At 43.9% G+C, this 19,547-nt stretch overlaps 1 protein-coding gene across 3 annotated transcripts in view; it reads left to right on the forward strand.

Annotated features, from left to right (window-relative positions):
* Window positions 1-338: 338 nt before the first annotated feature.
* The window catches only part of dlg1b (discs large MAGUK scaffold protein 1b), a gene marked incomplete at its 5' end in the record, with an annotated part of 78,054 nt that continues 58,845 nt past the window's right edge, over window positions 339-19,547 (forward strand). For all 3 annotated transcript variants that reach the window (XM_083781563.1, XM_083781564.1, XM_083781565.1), the window contains one exon: window positions 339-428. In XM_083781563.1, the coding sequence (XP_083637689.1) occupies window positions 339-428 (90 nt within the window). The remainder of the gene's footprint in view (window positions 429-19,547) is intronic.

Here is a 19,547-nt window from a genome sequence, read left to right on the forward strand (position 1 = left end):
GAGGGAGAGAGAGAGAGAGAGAGAGAGACAGAGAGAGACAGAGGAGCGAGAGAGAGAGAGAGAGACAGAGAGAGGGAGAGGGAGAGAGGGAGAGGGAGAGAGGGAGAGAGAGAGAGGGAGAGGGAGAGAGAGAGAGAGAGAGACAGAGAGAGAGAGGGAGAGGGAGAGAGAGAGAGGGAGAGTGCGAGAGAGGAGGTGACTATAAAGCTACCTACCTTGCGCAGCTGTTGGCAGAGTAACAGTAGGAGGGGAACGCCGAGCAAGGAGTTCCGCTTAGGGCTGTCTGTCTGTCTGCCTGCCTGTCTGTCTGCCTGCCGGGCCGGTATCGGAGTGTCAGGATGTTGAACTCTGTGTGGTACGCTAAAAAGATGGGCCGCCGCATCATGGGGACACTCAGGAGAACTAAGAGGCTCCACCGCAGGCTGATGGTAGGTCTCCTCTCCCCCCCAAAAAACACCACTTTACTACCCTGACACCTGTCTCTGTCCTATCATAACATCACCTGTCTCTGTCCTATCATAACATCACCTGTCTCTGTCCTATCATAACATCACCTGTCTCTGTCCTATCATAACATCACCTGTCTCTGTCCTATCATAACATCACCTGTCTCTGTCCTATCATAACATCACCTGTCTCTGTCCTATCATAACATCACCTGTCTCTGTCCTATCATAACATCACCTGTCTCTGTCCTATCATAACATCACCTGTCTCTGTCCTATCATAACATCACCTGTCTCTGTCCTATCATAACATCACCTGTCTCTGTCCTATCATAACATCACCTGTCTCTGTCCTATCATAACATCACCTGTCTCTGTCCTATCATAACATCACCTGTCTCTGTCCTATCATAACATCACCTGTCTCTGTCCTATCATAACATCACCTCTCTCTGTCCTATCATAACATCACCTGTCTCTGTCCTATCATAACATCACCTGTCTCTGTCCTATCATAACATCACCTGTCTCTGTCCTATCATAACATCACCTGTCTCTGTCCTATCATAACATCACCTGTCTCTGTCCTATCATAACATCACCTGTCCTGTCCTATCATAACATCACCTCTCTCTGTCCTATCATAACATCACCTGTCTCTGTCCTATCATAACATCACCTGTCTCTGTCCTATCATAACATCACCTGTCTCTGTCCTATCATAACATCACCTGTCTCTGTCCTATCATAACATCACCTGTCCTGTCCTATCATAACATCACCTGTCTCTGTCCTATCATAACATCACCTGTCTCTGTCCTATCATAACATCACCTGTCTCTGTCCTATCATAACATCACCTGTCTCTGTCCTATCATAGCATCACCTGTCTCTGTCCTATCATAACATCACCTGTCTCTGTCCTATCATAACATCACCTGTCTCTGTCCTATCATAGCATCACCTGTCTCTGTCCTATCATAACATCACCTGTCTCTGTCCTATCATAACATCACCTGTCTCTGTCCTATCATAACATCACCTGTCTCTGTCCTATCATAATCATCACCTGTCTCTGACCTACTCTACTGTAACCTACCATTTACATTATGCTAAACCCATGACTTAACAACTGACCTACGATAAACCATCTATCCTACCGTAACCTCAGTAGGGCTGTCACCATCATTGCATTTCACTTGATGAACAGCTGTCATACGAATCATTGTGATTCATGGTTCCATACTGTTTTTTTTTTTGTCAGTGAACATTGGAAGATAAGACGTAACATTTCCGTTTGGCCTTTAGGTAAGATGACGGATGATGTCCGCTATTCCAATAATCCCCTCTGGCCAATTATATTTAATAATTGTATACTTTCAAATTGGAAGATTGACCCACCACCTACCACTGTCCTCCTAGCTTAACCCATCACCTACCACCGTCCTAGCTCTCATAGTCCTACCAGTGTCATAATAGTACCTCTTCAGGCTTTCACGACTACTGATTTTTACTAGTTTACTAGACAACTAGTTGTTTACTAGTTTTTACCTACTCCCGGCACGGTGAGGTAGTGACGAAAAATAGCAATCCAGGACTCTTTGGAGCCCCTGTAATTGGAATGAGTGGACTTTAAATCCTTTGACGAGGAGCCATTGAAGGTTTATTTTTTTATCAACTATTCAACTAGTACCAACGAGGTCGACTAGTGGTTTTACTAGTTGACTATTTGCTAAAAACCCTACTACCTCTCTGGTCAATCAGGAGAGTAAAGGATATTTTTTGGGAAGGATTCGGGCTGGAGGGTACATCACCGTGAGTCATGTTCCCCCGACACTGCTGGCGGGGGATGTGTGCAGGGATCAGTGCTGTGGCTTTGAATTCTCTCACAAAGCAGAGTGGTACTCCACGTCTGTACGTCTCGTTCATCATTGGCATTGCATGCGTGCGTGCGTGCGTGCGTCTCCTACATGTAGCTTGTGTCTTCACTGCCGTGCACGTGGCTAGTGGGGGCAGATGCATGGAAAACGCGTTACAACAGAATGTGCTGCTGCGTCTTGTTGGAACACACTGAACCCTCTACACACCTGTAGACCACAAGCTAATTTACGGGACCTTTACAGACCCTGCTGACGGCGAGCTAACCGGAGGTTAGATACAGACCTGTAGACCAGCGGGTTGCCCCCCCCAAATATTTTGATATGTGACGGAACTTGTTTTAACTTGTCATTGTGAATTTTTTACATTTTTGTTTTTTCATGAAAGCAGAAACTCATATCAAAATAATTAAATATTGGTTAATTAGATTGAGTGAATAGTATTTGGAATTTGAAACTACAGTTTATAGAACTGAAGTAAAGTTAAAAAACGTAAGCAAAATCACCATTCTTATAACGCACAGGTATGCGAGTATGCTTTTTTTCGTATTTACAGGTAAATTTCAGTTCTGAAACTACTCTAGTGCTCTAGTATGTCTAGAGTCTTGCTGTGCTATTAACACATTTTGGACAAAAACTAATCATTTAACTTTTTCAGCTTTACTGAACAATGGCTCCTGCCGCCACGTCTCTGCCTGTGACAAATTCGGTCACATATTTGCAATGTATATACATATTATGTAGTATATTATCATTGTCACTTCAGTTTAACCACTTTAGACCCTCTATACTTAAAAATACGTAAAATGGACCCGAGTTAAACTGTACTCGTTCTTTTTCAGCCTACAGTAAGCCAAATCTCTTCACCAAGAAAAATTGCAGTCTATTGTCCTAATGGAAAAAAATAATACTGTATCTTTGGCCGTTGGATTTACATATTATATGACAAAAAGTGCTATAAGGTAGCGATGTAATTCGGGGGTGCATGCCGTGCATTGAAGTTATTTACAGGGACGACCCGAGCCACACATGTTTGACAACAACCACTGCTGTTGAACCACAAGCTAATAGACGCTCTCTACAGACCTTACCATGACCAGTTGTACAGACCTTCACACGACGAGCTGCTAACCCACAAACTGTGTGTGTGTGTGTGTGTGTGTGTGTGTGTGTGTGTGTGTGTGTGTACTGTTAGTACTGGCACCGAGTAGTAACGAGGGAGATGTGTGTGTGGGGGGGGGGTTGGGGGGAAGGTAGAAAGTGTTAGAGAAACAAAGTGGGAAGCAGGTGTGTGCGTGTCTGTGTGCGCACAGCAGTGGTTGTGATGCGCACACGTGTTCTAGAGACGCCGTGGGAAGCAGAGTTGTGCACGTTGGCACGGGGAAGCGTCAGGGAGGTGATGTGTCAGAAGGCAAGGCTGACTAATTGTCAAATGCCGTCCTGCTGGGTCCTAAATGTTACACAACATTCGCTGTGTGAGTCAGAACCACCTTCGCTTCTCCCTCATAGGCTTTTCACACTTTGAGTGTGAACTTTTATCACATTTCTTTGATCATTTAACGATATGAACGCAAGCGTCCCTAATCACGGCGCGAACACAAACACTCAGATCTACAGTACAAGCTTGCAACGTGTTCTAGTACCTCTTATCTGTTATATTGACATTGTTTAAAAAAACAAACAAAAAAATCCCAATAGTGACATGCCAATAATACAGAAGGCATATTGAGAGTGGTTCATAATTGAACTTAGGTATTCCATTTTCATAGTTTCACAATTTAAAACCAGTGTTCTTGGGGTCCCCCCCGCTGCCCTAGTGTTCCAGGTGCCGGCCATATGCAGGCTTTGATCTGTTCAAGTCCCGTTCATGACTACCTTTGCAGGCTTTGCTGCATGTTTGTCCCCTTCTCTCTCCCCTTTACTGACCGTGTTCACTATCTATCAATAGAGGGTCTGCACATAAAGTGAGTGGCAAAGTGAGTTTAATGTCGTTCAACCCATTCTGACCTGAGATTCATACCAGGTTTCACTGGACACACACTGGTCTGATTAAACCCATTCTGACCTGAGATCAGATTAAAAAAATGTCAGTCGTTCTTCGATTTTTCAAAAATAGCAGACCTACAAGCTCGTATCGCGCCACTCGGTGGCACGATATGAGCTTGTAGATCTGCTATTTTTCAATAGCTAAAGCATAACATGATGTAGACACCAAAATGGGTGCCCGGTCAGAATGGGTTAAATAAAACCTTTCTGTTTGGATGAATGGGCTGTCAAGTTCAGAAAGTAGTTTTTTGCCACTCGGTAGGCGTTCCCGCATAACTTCCGGGTTTGATGATGATGTCATGCGCATATCCTCTATAAAGGCACAAAAAGATTTAGATTGTCGATGTCGGCAGAAACCCCTTAACTCCATATTTAGACTTTTTGGTAAATTACACCCTCTTTGATCATCCTACAGCGTCACACAAAAGTAGCAGATCTGCTTGAAAGCTTGACGTGGTAGATCTGTTGCTGGTTTTGCTATTTTTGAATATCGAATAGTAACAGTTTCATGAGGTTTCCACCCATCCGACTGAGACGAGATGAAAAGTAGGTCGTAGCTCGTCGTCTACATTAGGCCTACTATGCTAGGAAAGAAGTGTGGTTTGTGTCGTATGCATGGATGCATCAGAGGGAGAAATTCAATTCATCCGTCACATTCTATGGAAGGAAATCACGCTGTGTTATTTAAGTGGGAGTAGCAAAGTAGTGGACATTTTACAGACTTCATATCGTCTCTCATATCCGTCTTTTCAGGATTAAATTAAAAAGTATTAAAAGTAGGCGATCGACAAGCTCAAAACGCGTCGCTTTGCGCTGCGCTTCGAGCTTGCATATCTGTTTAAAATCACACACAAAAGGTTAGAATACGGAGATAGGAGTTGACAACAACGATATGTGAAACAGGCTTCTGTTAAGGCCTATTCATAGTCCAGGTTTCGGTGAATAGGTGACCACGAAAACAGTGTGCGTGCGTTCTACTGGACAGATTTTAAGGGTGCGCGTGTACGCACTCTGAAGACTCAATACCCAATGAGGATTACATTAAATGACTACCAACAGTAATGATTGTACATCCACAAAAATGTACTCCTTTTTAAATGCTCATGGTGCTCATAATGCTCACAAACTGTTTGCGGGCGGAAGGGCGGGCGGGCGAGCGGGCGCGTGCGTGCGTTTGTGTGTGTGTGTGTGTGAGAAAAAAGAACCCCTGCAGTAATGCATGCCTTTCCCAATGTTACCTAGCAACCTCTGAGCTCCGCACACATGCACGCACACGCACACACACACAGACACACACACACACAAACCCGCCCACACAAACCCACCCACATACCTCCTCACTGTTTACTGCTTCAGACAGATGTTCCTTCTAAACATACAGTTTAAGGCTGTTATCAATTATTTTCTTAATCATTATTCTATTAAATACTTAATTGCCATTAATCGTGTATTGAACAAATTAGCGCAAACAAATACATACATTGACTATAAATCAATTGGGCTGATTGACTGCTTAATTAAGCAATAAGCCACGAGAGGTCTCAGGTTACCGGGTATTTTACAATGGCTGGGGGGCGTTACCAGCCATTGTAAAATACCCGGTAAGCTGGAGCCTCGAGTGGCTTATTGCTTTTCTAAAACGGTTACAAACATATAGCAATATTAACCTAATAAAACTATTAAGTTCACAAAAGTAGCTACGCTTTGCGCCCACCAGAGCGAGCCACATCACTTCCTTGTTTTGCTGCAAGAAGTCTATGTGACGGATGTCTTTACTTCACTTAAAGTGATTGTGGGTTATCGGTTAAATTTACACCGGTCACGTGACGTTAACCAGCCAATCAGAATCAAGTATTGGGACTACCCGTTTTAGAAGCGCTATTTTATACTTGGTTGTGCAACTGTGTCGCGTGCGTGCGTGTCGTGTGCGTGTCGTGTGTGCGTGCGTGCGTGCGCGAGTCAGCAGTGCAGCTGATTCTTAACGATGTTGAAATCTGAAACGTGCTGTACGTGATGCCTGCTGAATGAAACACACTGTGGCACATTTACTGGAATGCATTTACTGGAATAGACCATTTACAACGTGAATTACAACGCAAGATGTCTTAATTAATTAATTAATTAATTAAGACATTATTTTGAAACTGCTATTTTCAGTAGGCCTACTTATAAGGGGGGGGGGCATTTCTTTCTTTTTCACATGTATTTAAGATTTGTTTTGAAACATTTTAGTTTTTTTTAATGAAATGGTCGATTGGAAAAAGAACCAATTGAAAATCTTTTGAAATAACATATATTTTTCAAATAAGAGGAAGGCGGGGAAAAGGGGATATTCACTCTCGAGTCGCGACCCATATAAATGGATAGCTGGCTCCGACCCACATATGGGTCGCTTACTCACTACCCACTGTTTGGGAAACACTGCATTAGTGAATGGTGTACTCATAGTAGCCTACAGGGGGAGCTGTAGAACCAGGCACACAGTAGCAGGGAGCTCTAATCCTAATGCCACAGAGAGCATCCATCATTCAGTTTCCCTCAATCTCTGTAGCCACAGACTATATGTCAATGGGCTCTATATATGCACACAGAATAACTCCTCCTACTGCCGGGTCTTACAGATGTTACTAATTAAAGCTCTGTTCCAATTAGTGTACAGTGGTTTTCAAATGTTTTAATTGTCAAGGACTCCCATAACTCTGAGAGTGTACAAATGGCTTACGGGTCCATTTGGTTCCATTTGTACACACCAGAATGGAACAAAGCCTTCATTAGTATCATCGGTAACACCTTTGAAGTAGTGAAACGGCCCAAGTTGTCAGGTTGGAGAGGGGGGCACACACACACACACACACACACACACACACACACACACACACACACACACACACACACACACACACACTACACAGCTACACTTTTTTTTTGCTATTATAGTTTATCTTTCTAGTGTGTTGATTAATTTTGATGCAGTAATAAGGTATTAAAAAAGACCCACAAGCCACAAGTGTCACTTCACTGTCATCTGGGGCGACCCCTCCGAAATCATGTGGGGACGGACGCGCCTGGGGCTCCCGACCCACAGGTTGAGCAGCACTGTATTGGAGTAAAGTATAGTCTCTCTGTCAGAGGTGTAGCGACGGCCCCACACAGTGCGCGTGTCAATACTGTATGTGCTCTATTATTACTATGTCAGATATCGATGTCTCCACGCCAATGTCATCCAGTGAAGACCCCCCCCCCCCCACACACACACACACACACGTCTATTGTTCTAAGGAGAATCAAATGCACAGGGGCCTTCGGGGCGAGTTAGCTTAGCGCGATGCCAGCACTAAAGCACCATTGTTACACCACTCTGTAAGGCATGTTAAATATATCATACAAGCATACAATGCATGCTGGTTCCATGCCGTGTCGATATGCGCGCTGCTAGCGATAACGTGGCTCCATACTGTATTGATATGCACGCTAGCAATAACATGGATTGACGTCGGTGCAGATTGGAAGCAGTGTCAGCTTATTTTAAGCCACTTGTTTTACTGTAAAGTCGCTTTTTACAAATGTTTTTAGTTTGTAAAACAAAACCTTATTTTATTTTTCAGTTTTTTTTTGTAAAGCATTTGTATTTAGAAAATAACTTATTTTATGCATTATTTGTGACCGGGGGTCGCGGTTTACTATGAAAACCTGCATTTCCCATCAGTCGTGTCACGCCTCTTGTCACGCCTTCATATTATGACCACGCCTCATGGCGTCACGCTTCGTGACACGTCACGCCACCATATATGGCTGTCTCCATATATGAAGATCACGACGCTGACCTCATCAGACCCTGGATAGCCATACATGGAGATGACTGGATCATCACCTAGATCTGCATATAATGGAGTTGGCCATCAAACGCTACATTTGACCTCAAACCCTTAGATCTCCATATGGAGCTGAACGTCTGTTCTGACATTGCATATTGTTGAACCTCCCCACCCGTCCTTCCTCTTCAATGTCTCCCTTTTGACTGATATCTGTCCATTCAAACTCTAGACAGGCCCAAAGTTATTTGCAGAGTTCTCAACAGGCCCGAAAATGAAGGCCCGACCCTACCTGGGCCGTCATTAAACCCTGTACACTCACACAAGTGTGTGCGTGCGATCATGCAGCCTAGGTTGCTTTTTTGGGGCTCGTTTTGTTTTAGTAAACCTGACCGCTTGTTTCTCTCCCAAAACCTGGCAACACTGGCTGTCTGCCCTCTAGATATACAGTATTATAACTCTATGGTGACATGTTAGTGGCCGGAGGGGAGGCGCGTGCGGAGGCTACCTATTGGCTGGTGTTTGAGCCAATCACTCGCCAGGAAGTTTATTGGCTGTTTGAAAGCAGGGAGGGGGGGTTTGGGGTGTGGATATGGACTGCATCTGATGATAGGGTCACTGTCGGCTGGAAACCTTGTATGTCCCAAACCGTTACTTTATGTTTTCTAGACCCCCATATCAATGGATCCAATGTCTTTTTTTGTGGTCTATGCATGTTATTATTACTTCATTGGTTACATTTTCATGAAACTCACAGACGGACTTAACCATTTTATAAGTTTAACTTTCAAATGCTTTCAACATTCTTGTGTGATGAAGCAGGGCATTCATTTACCGAAAGAAAATCATGTGGAGATGCAAGGTTTCTGTCCCGACGGCAACTCTATAGTATATAGTGTGTTGCAGGTTTATGTACTGTAGTGCGTGTGTGTGTCTGAGGTTAGTGCACTGTGTATTGGAGTGTGTGTGATTTATCTTGGTAATCAGTGTAGTGTGTGTGTGTGTGTGTGTGTGTGTGCGTGTGTGTGTGTGTGTGTGTGTGTGTCTGAGGTTAGTGCACTGTGTATTGGTGTGTGTGTGTGTGTGTGTGTGTGTGTGTGTGTGTCTGAGGTTAGTGCACTGTGTATTGGTGTGTGTGTGTGTGTGTGTGTGTGTGTGTGTGTGTGTGTGTGTGATTTTGGTGTGTATTTGCGTGTTTCGTGCAGAGGACCATACAGTATATTAGGATTAAGGTCATTACACACTGGCGAATTGGCGACGCGATATATTCGTGCGAATAATTCGCATTTAAAAAAAAACAATTGAAGTCCATGCAAGCTTCCACATCAGTGGCGAATGTGCGAAAATGCGACCGTTTTTGCTTTTATTTGTTCGCTCTGGTGTCGTATTTTGCAGAGATTCGCAGGCGAACTGCAACATGCAATATTTAGCATTTTCAGATCGCTTATTCGCATCGCGTCGCTAATTCGCCAGTGTGTAATGACCTTTAGTGTGCATTGATGTGTTTTTGGGGGGAAGGAGCAATGCAAGGTGTGTGTGTGAGTGTGTGTTTGTAATGGCCACAGTATATTGTGTGTGTGTCTCTGTCTGTTTGTGTGTAAGAGAGTGAGTGAGAATAATATAAGTCTTTGCTTGATAGTAATAAAGCAGCCATTGTTAAACACAAATGAATACATTGGCATGCATTGATATGGATCTTGTTATTAATCACTTTTTGCACTTTGATTTATCGGTAACGGTATATGATAAGCCACGTTTGCTGTTCTCCACTCTGAAATCACCCTGGCCTCAAGCCAATTTACAACAACTTGTCAAAAATAATATACTCAACAAAATATATTTTGGGGATAAACGGGGGCAATAGGCCGTGTTGGGACCCATGAAAAAGTGCTTAGAAAATGAGTTTCGTTCCCATGTCAAGCGAACTATGCATTCAATGCATTTTTTCATAGATAATACCCTTCTAGACTTTGGGTAAAAAGTTCTACTCATAAAAACCTGCTGTTTTGTTTTTATAGCCATAAATGTATAAACAGTTTATAACCAAAAAACGAAAATCGTGTGCTGCTGTTTTTGCTTGTAAAATGTGTTTTTGGCAACAATTTTTTTTTCTCAAATGTCAAATGCATATACATAACATCTGACATAAGTATTGGTGCCTTTAGTTTACTCAGTCATATGTGAATTTATATCATGAAATGTAGCATATTTGTTAAAGAATATGCTTCAACTTAAGTGTTTGCCACACAGTACAATGAAACCTACACAGTAAATTGTGTCAAGAGCTTATGTTTCATACATAGAAAATGTAGGCCTACATGGTAACATGTTGGGTTACTCATCCCTATCACTTTCATCAGAGTCATCATCCCATGTAGGCCTACCTCTTTCTTCTGTTTCCTTTGACACATTTTCACAGTCCTGGCAGTGACATAAATCAGTGCAAAACAGTTTTGCAGACATACATGAACATCTTTCAGTCTCACATTTGCTTTTTTTGCAATTACAGTGGACTACCTGCAACACACTATCAGGGGCAGGATTTCTAGTCATCCATTGTACTGTTAACTCCCCATCCTCCATGACCCATCCACTGCCAATGGGTGAAGGAGCACACATCCTACTAGTCAGAGAACGTCTCATCACTGCTGCTTGGTAGTTTGCCCTTTTGCAATGTTGGTGGAGAGCATCACTTGTTGGGGGAATGTACAGTTCTGGCAAAGCTGATGATGCCGTACAGAATGATTTGTACCTTGCATCATTCACGTTTTTGGCAGATGATTGGCCATACAGGTAGCACACATATTTGCTCAGTGTGTTGAAAGTTGACTGGTCAAGGTTAAAACTGCTGCCAAGATGAACCTGCTTGGCTTACCTCAGTTGACTCAAAGAATGCCAAAGAGGTAACCTAAAAGTTCCTCAGACAGATTGAGGCGCAGCTTCCTCAGTGTAAGCAGAAGTCTCTGAGTATCACTAAGTGACTGTTTTGCAGGAGGTGGTAAACTTGGTGACACAAAATTGAACAACAACATGAAAGTCCTGTGAAGAATTTCATTTTGCTGTCATCAAATTCTGAAGGATCAAGAGTACGATGTTTCAACTCACTTTCTAATTTGTTGACTTTATCCCTAAGTGATTGACATTCAGCATTTAAAGATTTAATCTGTTCATGTAATGAGGCAATGTCATTTTGTGTTTCCTCTGTCTGGACCCCAATGCCTGGGACTTCAACAACAGTCTGTACCTCTGCTGTACTTCGATCAGTGATGGAGGTGAAACCAAATAACCTTGGCACGTAGTCAGGATGTAGAGGATCATCACTCTTTTCCCCTTAAATAACAAAAACAACAAAAACATTTACTAGAAATATGATATTAATTTGTTTACATATATGGGGTGTTTTCACATATGTCCTGTTTCAGACATCAGCCTCAAAACAAACTCATCCGGGACGGGGCTGCCAAATCATTGTGAGATTATTTTTTTACATTAACCACTGGAACAATAGCATCCCTATTCTGGAGGGAACATTTGCAGAAAATAGCAGATCTACAAGCTCACAACATTGTTGGTGTAGAGCAGGGGTAGGCAGCTTTAACCACGGGTGCTAAGGGTGACCACTGGCACACACTGGAAATGCCAGTGTCTCACTCTAATGCCAGTCTGGCATTAGAGTGAGAGAGGATTAGCCTGCATGTCTGTAACTGTGTACAAATGGAACCAATGGACCCCATTGGACCCCAAATGGACCCTTCTTAGGAACCAAATGGACCTTACAGGTCTGTAACTCTGAGAGATGGAACCAAATGGACCCTTACAGCCTGAGTGTACAAATGGACACATGCAGGTCTGTAACTCTGACACTATGGGTCCATTTGGTTCCATTCGTACACTCTCAGAGTAAGTCCATTTGTGCAATAACAATCAAACGTTATGTGGGTCCTTGAAAAAAACAAACAAAAAAAGTTTGATATTAAACCACTGTAGTGGTTATCAGTGGACTCTTAATGTGTCATATAAATCAGTGTCATACGATATTCTGAGGGAAACCATGGAGACTTAACATTCAGTAACTGCAGGGTGTGTTGATCAATAAGAACATTAACATTAAAGTCTTTCCACGGACTCACGTAACATGTTGATGAGTAATTACTCCTGACCAGATCTCTTTCCGGGTAACGGACTATGTTAATCCACTAATTGGTCCACAAGAAGAGAACTCCGTTAGGTTCGTTTAAAACGGGACATTGTGTGAAAAGGCCCTTTTACATTGAACGTATGGTTTTACAAAAAAAGCAACATACCTGACACAAAGTGAAAGTGGCACCCCCAAATCCATGTAGCCCTGAAACATGACTACATCGGCGAAGTGCAGCGATCCATTTACTTCTTTTTTCTTTACATTTCGGCAGTCTGTAAAAGGATAGCTCCGAGTTCTTTTTTAATCTGTTTGTACAGTCAATCGCACAACGGCTCTTTCCCATTTTCCCAGTTTAGAGAATGAAAACAGCGTCGCAACAGTGAGTTGCTAGGTTGCTATGGACAACAAAAAGTTCTTCCGCATACGAAGACCTTACGCGCATACTCAAGGGAATAAAGCGGCTACGCGATTGGTCCACGTGACCAAAACCACACCACTCCCCTTGCACATATTATTACGCCTTGTAAGAAATAGTCCCGTTTTAGATCGCGGATTATAAAATAACTGCAGCGTCGGACGAGTAGAACTTTTTTATTTAGACTGTCTACCTATAAATCTCTTTTATGGAGAAAAAATTGTGTAGTCCCCCTTCCGTGGGAACGGACCTGAACGAAAAGGGACCTCACAACACGGCCTACAAGACACGGTCTAAACCTGATACAGATCGACAATGAATGTGAGTACAATTTCAAAACAAAAGTACTTAAAGGTATATTCAGTGATTTCACTCAAAAAACCTTAGGTTTCGTTTTTGGCTGTGGGACCCAGCCTTTCGTCCAATCAGGATAGAGAGTCAAAAACGAAACCTAAGGTTTTTTGACCCCCAGGGGTTAACTGGGGACAGGGAGGAACTCCTTATATGGCCAGCACACTCTATAGTAGGGAGGATTATCACAACAAAACAAAAAAATAAGTGATATTTGAATTAAGTGAAATCACTTAATATACCTTTAAAACGGCATGTAAGACAAGGCAACTTAAACTAAATGAACAAATGAAATGAAAACATTCTGTTTTCTGCTACTGTACATCGCCGTGTACCAAAACGCATTCTTGGCCGTTCTTTTTCTCCCTTTCTTTTTTGCGTTTCTGAAACGTGAAGAGGTTGACACACACAGCCATGTTGCCATGTCAACCAAGGCTAATAACGTGAACCTATTTGTTCATGTTGTTCTTCTGTCTATAAGTCATATGGTTCCATTCATTATTTAACCCTTCATGTGAAGGCCTGGCATCGTGTCAAGACCCACACACATGTCTAACCCATTCTGACCTGAGATCAGATTCATACGAGGTTTCCACTGGACACACGCTGGTCTGACGAACCCATTCTGACCTGAGATCAGATTCTAAAAATGTCAGTCGTTCTTCGATTTTTTTCAAAAGTAGCAGACCTACAAGCTCGTATCGCGCCACTCGGTGGCGCGATATGAGCTTGTAGGTCTGCTATTTTTCAATAGCTAAAGCATAACATGATGCCAACACCAAAGTGGGTGCCCGTTCAGAATGGGCTAATATATGGTCGCTGTCGGGCAGAAACCTTGTATCTCCAATTCTCCATATGTCTACTTTTGTATTTATTTATTATTGCATTTATTTTGTAAATGAACGCCTTATACTTCGCTCACAACGCATATGTTTAAAACCAAGTCATCTTGTGAAACGGGTATGGTGATTGCAAACTCTAAGTCCTCTCTCTCGGAAATCCTCACGTCCAAAACTACAAATGTTGAGCTTGTAGGTCTGCTATTTTGGTGAGCTTGTAGGTCTGCTATTTTGGTGCTAGGGTTTCAATTTGTAGTATGATCAGGTATAGGGCATTAAGTTAGGATCATTACGAGGCTTCTGCCCAACATTAATGGATGTTAAGTTACCATCATTACGAGGCTTCTGCCCAACATTAATGGATGTTAAGTTACCATCATTACGAGGCTTCTGCCCAACATTCATGGATGTTAAGTTACCATCATTACGAGGCTTCTGCCCAACATTAATGGATGTTAAGTTACCATCATTACGAGGCTTCTGCCCAACATTGATGGATGTTAAGTTACCATCATTACGAGGCTTCTGCCCAACATTAATGGATGTTAAGTTACCATCATTACGAGGCTTCTGCCCAACATTAATGGATGTTAAGTTACCATCATTACGAGGCTTCTGCCCAACATTAATGGATGTTAAGTTACCATCATTACGAGGCTTCTGCCCAACATTAATGGATGTTAAGTTACCATCATTACGAGGCTTCTGCCCAACATTAATGGATGTTAAGTTACCATCATTACGAGGCTTCTGCCCAACATTAATGGATGTTAAGTTACCATCATTACGAGGCTTCTGCCCAACATTAATGGATGTTAAGTTACCATCATTACGAGGCTTCTGCCCAACATTAATGGATGTTAAGTTACCATCATTACGAGGCTTCTGCCCAACATTAATGGATGTTAAGTTACCATCATCACGAGGCTTCTGCCCAACATTAATGGATGTTAAGTTACCGTCATCACGAGGCTTCTGCCCAACATTAATGGATGTTAAGTTACCATCATTACGAGGCTTCTGCCCAACATTAATGGATGTTAAGTTAGGTTCATCACGAGGCTTCTGCCCAACATTAATGGATGTTAAGTTACCGTCATCACGAGGCTTCTGCCCAACATTAATGGATGTTAAGTTGTCATCATTACGAGGCTTCTGCCCAACATTAATGGATGTTAAGTTAGGATCATTACGAGGCTTCTGCCCAACATTAATGGATGTTAAGTTACCATCATTACGAGGCTTCTGCCCAACATTAATGGATGTTAAGTTACCATCATTACGAGGCTTCTGCCCAACATTAATGGTTGTTAAGTTACCATCATCACGAGGCTTCTGCCCAACATTAATGGATGTTAAGTTACCATCATTACGAGGCTTCTGCCCAACATTAATGGATGTTAAGTTACCATCATTACGAGGCTTCTGCCCAACATTAATGGATGTTAAGTTACCATCATTACGAGGCTTCTGCCCAACATTAATGGATGTTAAGTTACCATCATTACGAGGCTTCTGCCCAACATTAATGGATGTTAAGTTACCATCATTACGAGGCTTCTGCCCAACATTTATGGATGTTAAGTTACCGTCATCACGAGGCTTCTGCCCAACATTAATGGATGTTAAGTTACCATCATTACGAGGCTTCTGCCCAACATTAATGGATGTTAAGTTACCATCATCACGAGGCTTCTGCCCAACATTAATGGATGTTAAGTTACCATCATTACGAGGCTTCTGCCCAACATTAATGGATGTTAAGTTACCATCATTACGAGGCTTCTGCCCAACATTAATGGATGTTAAGTTACCATCATTACGAGGCTTCTGCCCAACATTAATGGATGTTAAGTTACCATCATTACGAGGCTTCTGCCCAACATTAATGGATGTTAAGTTAGGATCATTACGAGGCTTCTGCCCAACATTAATGGATGTTAAGTTACCATCATCACGAGGCTTCTGCCCAACATTAATGGTTGTTAAGTTACCATCATTACGAGGCTTCTGCCCAACATTAATGGATGTTAAGTTACCATCATTACGAGGCTTCTGCCCAACATTAATGGATGTTAATAAGGGTTGGTTTTGGACAGTCAAGCTTTCCACACGACGGCAGCGATATGCTCCGTCCTACGATGCAGTGTAAATCAGGCTATACGTTCTGAACCATCTGTCACCACACACACACACACACACACACACACACACACACACACACACACACACACACACACACACACACACACACACACCCACACACACACACACACACACACTGCTGTAGCCTCCATCGGAGCGTCAAGGTCAGAGCGATGTGCTGAATATCTAGAGCTCTGCTTCTCAGCCTTTATTCGTTTCAAGGACCGTGAAGAGATTAACCCATTCTGACCTGAGATCAGATTCATACGAGGTTTCCGCAGGACACACACTGTGTCTGATTAACCCATTCTGACCTGAGATCAGATTCTAAAAATGTCAGTCGTTCTTCGATTTTTCAAAAAATAGCAGACCTACAAGCTCATATCGCGCCACTCGGTGGCGCGATATGAGCTTGTAGATCTGCTATTTTTCAATAGCTAAAGCATAACATGATGCCAACATCAGAATGGGTTAAAAATCAAACGCACAATTATCTTTTGGACATTGTTCTACACCGTAGAAAATCCTTAGTGTTTATTTAACTCTGAAAGGGTACCAAATCGAACCAAACAGCAATTTGTGACAGGCCCCATAAGGGTCCATTTGGTTTAATTTGTACACGCTCAGAGTTACAGACCCGTAAGGGTCCATTTGGTTCCATTTGTACACGCTCAGAGTTACAGACCTGTAAGGGTCCATTTGGTTCCATTTGTACACGCTCAGAGTTACAGACCTGTAAGGGTCCATTTGGTTCCATTTGTACACGCTCAGAGTTACAGACCTGTAAGGGTCCATTTGGTTCCATTTGTACACGCTCAGAGTTACAGACCTGTAAGGGTCCATTTGGTTCCATTTGTACACGCTCAGAGTTACAGACCTGTAAGGGTCCATTTGGTTCCATTTGTACACGCTCAGAGTTACAGACCTGTAAGGGTCCATTTGGTTCCATTTGTACACGCTCAGAGTTACAGACCTGTAAGGGTCCATTTGGTTCCATTTGTACACGCTCAGAGTTACAGACCTGTAAGGGTCCATTTGTACACGCTCAGAGTTACAGACCTGTAAGGGTCCATTTGTACACGCTCAGAGTTACAGACCTGTAAGGGTCCATTTGTACACGCTCAGAGTTACAGACCTGTAAGGGTCCGTTTGTACATGCTCAGAGTTACAGACCTGTAAGGGTCCATTTGTACACGCTCAGAGTTACAGACCTGTAAGGGTCCATTTGTACACGCTCAGAGTTACAGACCTGTAAGGGTCCATTTGTACACGCTCAGAGTTACAGACCTGTAAGGGTCCATTTGTACACGCACAGAGTTACAGACCTGTAAGGGTCCATTTGTACACGCTCAGAGTTACAGACCTGTAAGGGTCCATTTGTACACGCTCAGAGTTACAGACCTGTAAGGGTCCATTTGTACACGCTCAGAGTTACAGACCTGTAAGGGTCCATTTGTACACGCTCAGAGTTACAGACCTGTAAGGGTCCATTTGTACACGCTCAGAGTTACAGACCTGTAAGGGTCCATTTGTACACGCTCAGAGTTACAGACCTGTAAGGGTCCATTTGTACACGCTCAGAGTTACAGACCTGTAAGGGTGCGTTTGGTTCCTAACTCAATCATTGAGCTGGGGGTCTGGGGGGACCCCTGGGGGGTGAACTAAGGATGGAGCCCCCAACCCACCAAATTCAGCGGGTTCCCTCACAAATGGACACACACACACACACACACACACACACTCTTCCTCAGTGCTGCCGGGCCTGTGCCGATGATGATGACACATAGCCAGCAAGCTGCCGGGGGCACGCAATGATGACACGTAAAACAACAGCGGCTGTGGATCCGAATCTGTAGGCCGCATTGATTATTCATAACACACACACACACACACACACACACACACACACACACACACACACACTGACATGTGCCATGCTCACTGGAGCCTGTTAATTGGCAGGAGAACGACAGAAGATGAGAGGGAGGAGGGCTGTCACAGGGAGAGAGTGAATGAGAGCTAGAGTGAGAGAGATAAATGTACATGTGAGTCACAGAGAGAGAGAGAGAGAGAGGCAGCGTATTCTAAATATTGTAGAGTGAGAGAGAGAAGGATCAGGTCTTTGCTCTGTGAAACTGTCACTGACTAAAAGGCCTGGCTGGCGCCCTCCCGCTGAGACCATCAGGGGGAGATCCATTACGGCATTGCCTCCTTCCTCCTCCTCCCCCCCCCCCCACCACCGCCACGGGACTCCTCTCCGCTCCTCGCTGTCGCTCCCTCTCGTGCCAGCAACGCAGCGGGTCCCAAAATGACCACGCACTACCCCAAGCAGGAGCACTGCGGTGGCGGCGCCATGACCCCGGCCGCCAACGGAGGAGGGGAGAGAGCCTCCGGGAACGGGAAGCCCTCCGTTTACCCGCCGCGGGTCAACCTGAGCCTCCGGGAGTCCCTCGCGCACCTGCACCCTCTTCATCGGCAGCATGCCATCGAGCTGCACCAAGAGCAACAACTACAACAACAGCAACAACAACTACAACTACAACAACAGCAACAACTACAGCAACAAATGCACCAGCAGAAACTGCAGCAGCAACACCAACCGCCTCCGCCACCACCGCTGCCTCCTCCTCCTCCACCACCCGTAGCGTCTCCGCCTCCCCAGCGGAGGCCGACGGGCCGCCACCCCCAGCAGCAGGCCGCCCTCCCGGCGGTCTCGCTGACCACGTTCACCGCGTGCACGCTGCCGGCCTCCTACCGAGCACGCAGCCGCTTCGTCAACCTGCGGGACAGCGTGAAGAAGAGTCCCACCAAGAGCACGGCCAAAGTCTGCAACAACAACAACCCCCACCATGCTGCTGCTGCTGGGAGGACTCGGATCCCCTGGGTCCCCTTCAGCTTTACCAAGGTAGTGCAGTAGTCGGATTAGTCAACGGTTCAGACTGTTAGAGTCAACAGTTCAGACTGTTGGAGTCAACGGTTCAGACTGTTAGAGTCAACAGTTCAGACTGTTAGAGTCAACAGTTCAGACTGTTAGAGTCAACAGTTCAGACTGTTAGACTCAACGGTTCAGACTGTTAGAGTCAACGGTTCAGACTGTTAGAGTCAACAGTTCAGACTGTTAGAGTCAACGGTTCAGACTGTTAGAGTCAACAGTTCAGACTGTTAGAGTCAACAGTTCAGACTGTTAGAGTCAACAGTTCAGACTGTTAGAGTCGACGGTTCAGACTGTTAGAGTCAACGGTTCAGACTGTTAGAGTCAACGGTTCAGACTGTTAGAGTCAACAGTTCAGACTGTTAGAGTCAACGGTTCAGACTGTTAGAGTCAACAGTTCAGACTGTTAGAGTCAACAGTTCAGACTGTTAGAGTCAACAGTTCAGACTGTTAGAGTCAACAGTTCAGACTGTTAGAGTCAACAGTTCAGACTGTTAGAGACTCAACAGTTCAAACTGTTAGAGACTCAACAGTTCAGTTCAG

The sequence above is a fragment of the Protomyctophum parallelum genome, assembly GCF_964188405.1.
Source record: "Protomyctophum parallelum genome assembly, chromosome: 14".
Classification (NCBI taxonomy): Eukaryota; Metazoa; Chordata; class Actinopteri; order Myctophiformes; family Myctophidae; genus Protomyctophum; species Protomyctophum parallelum.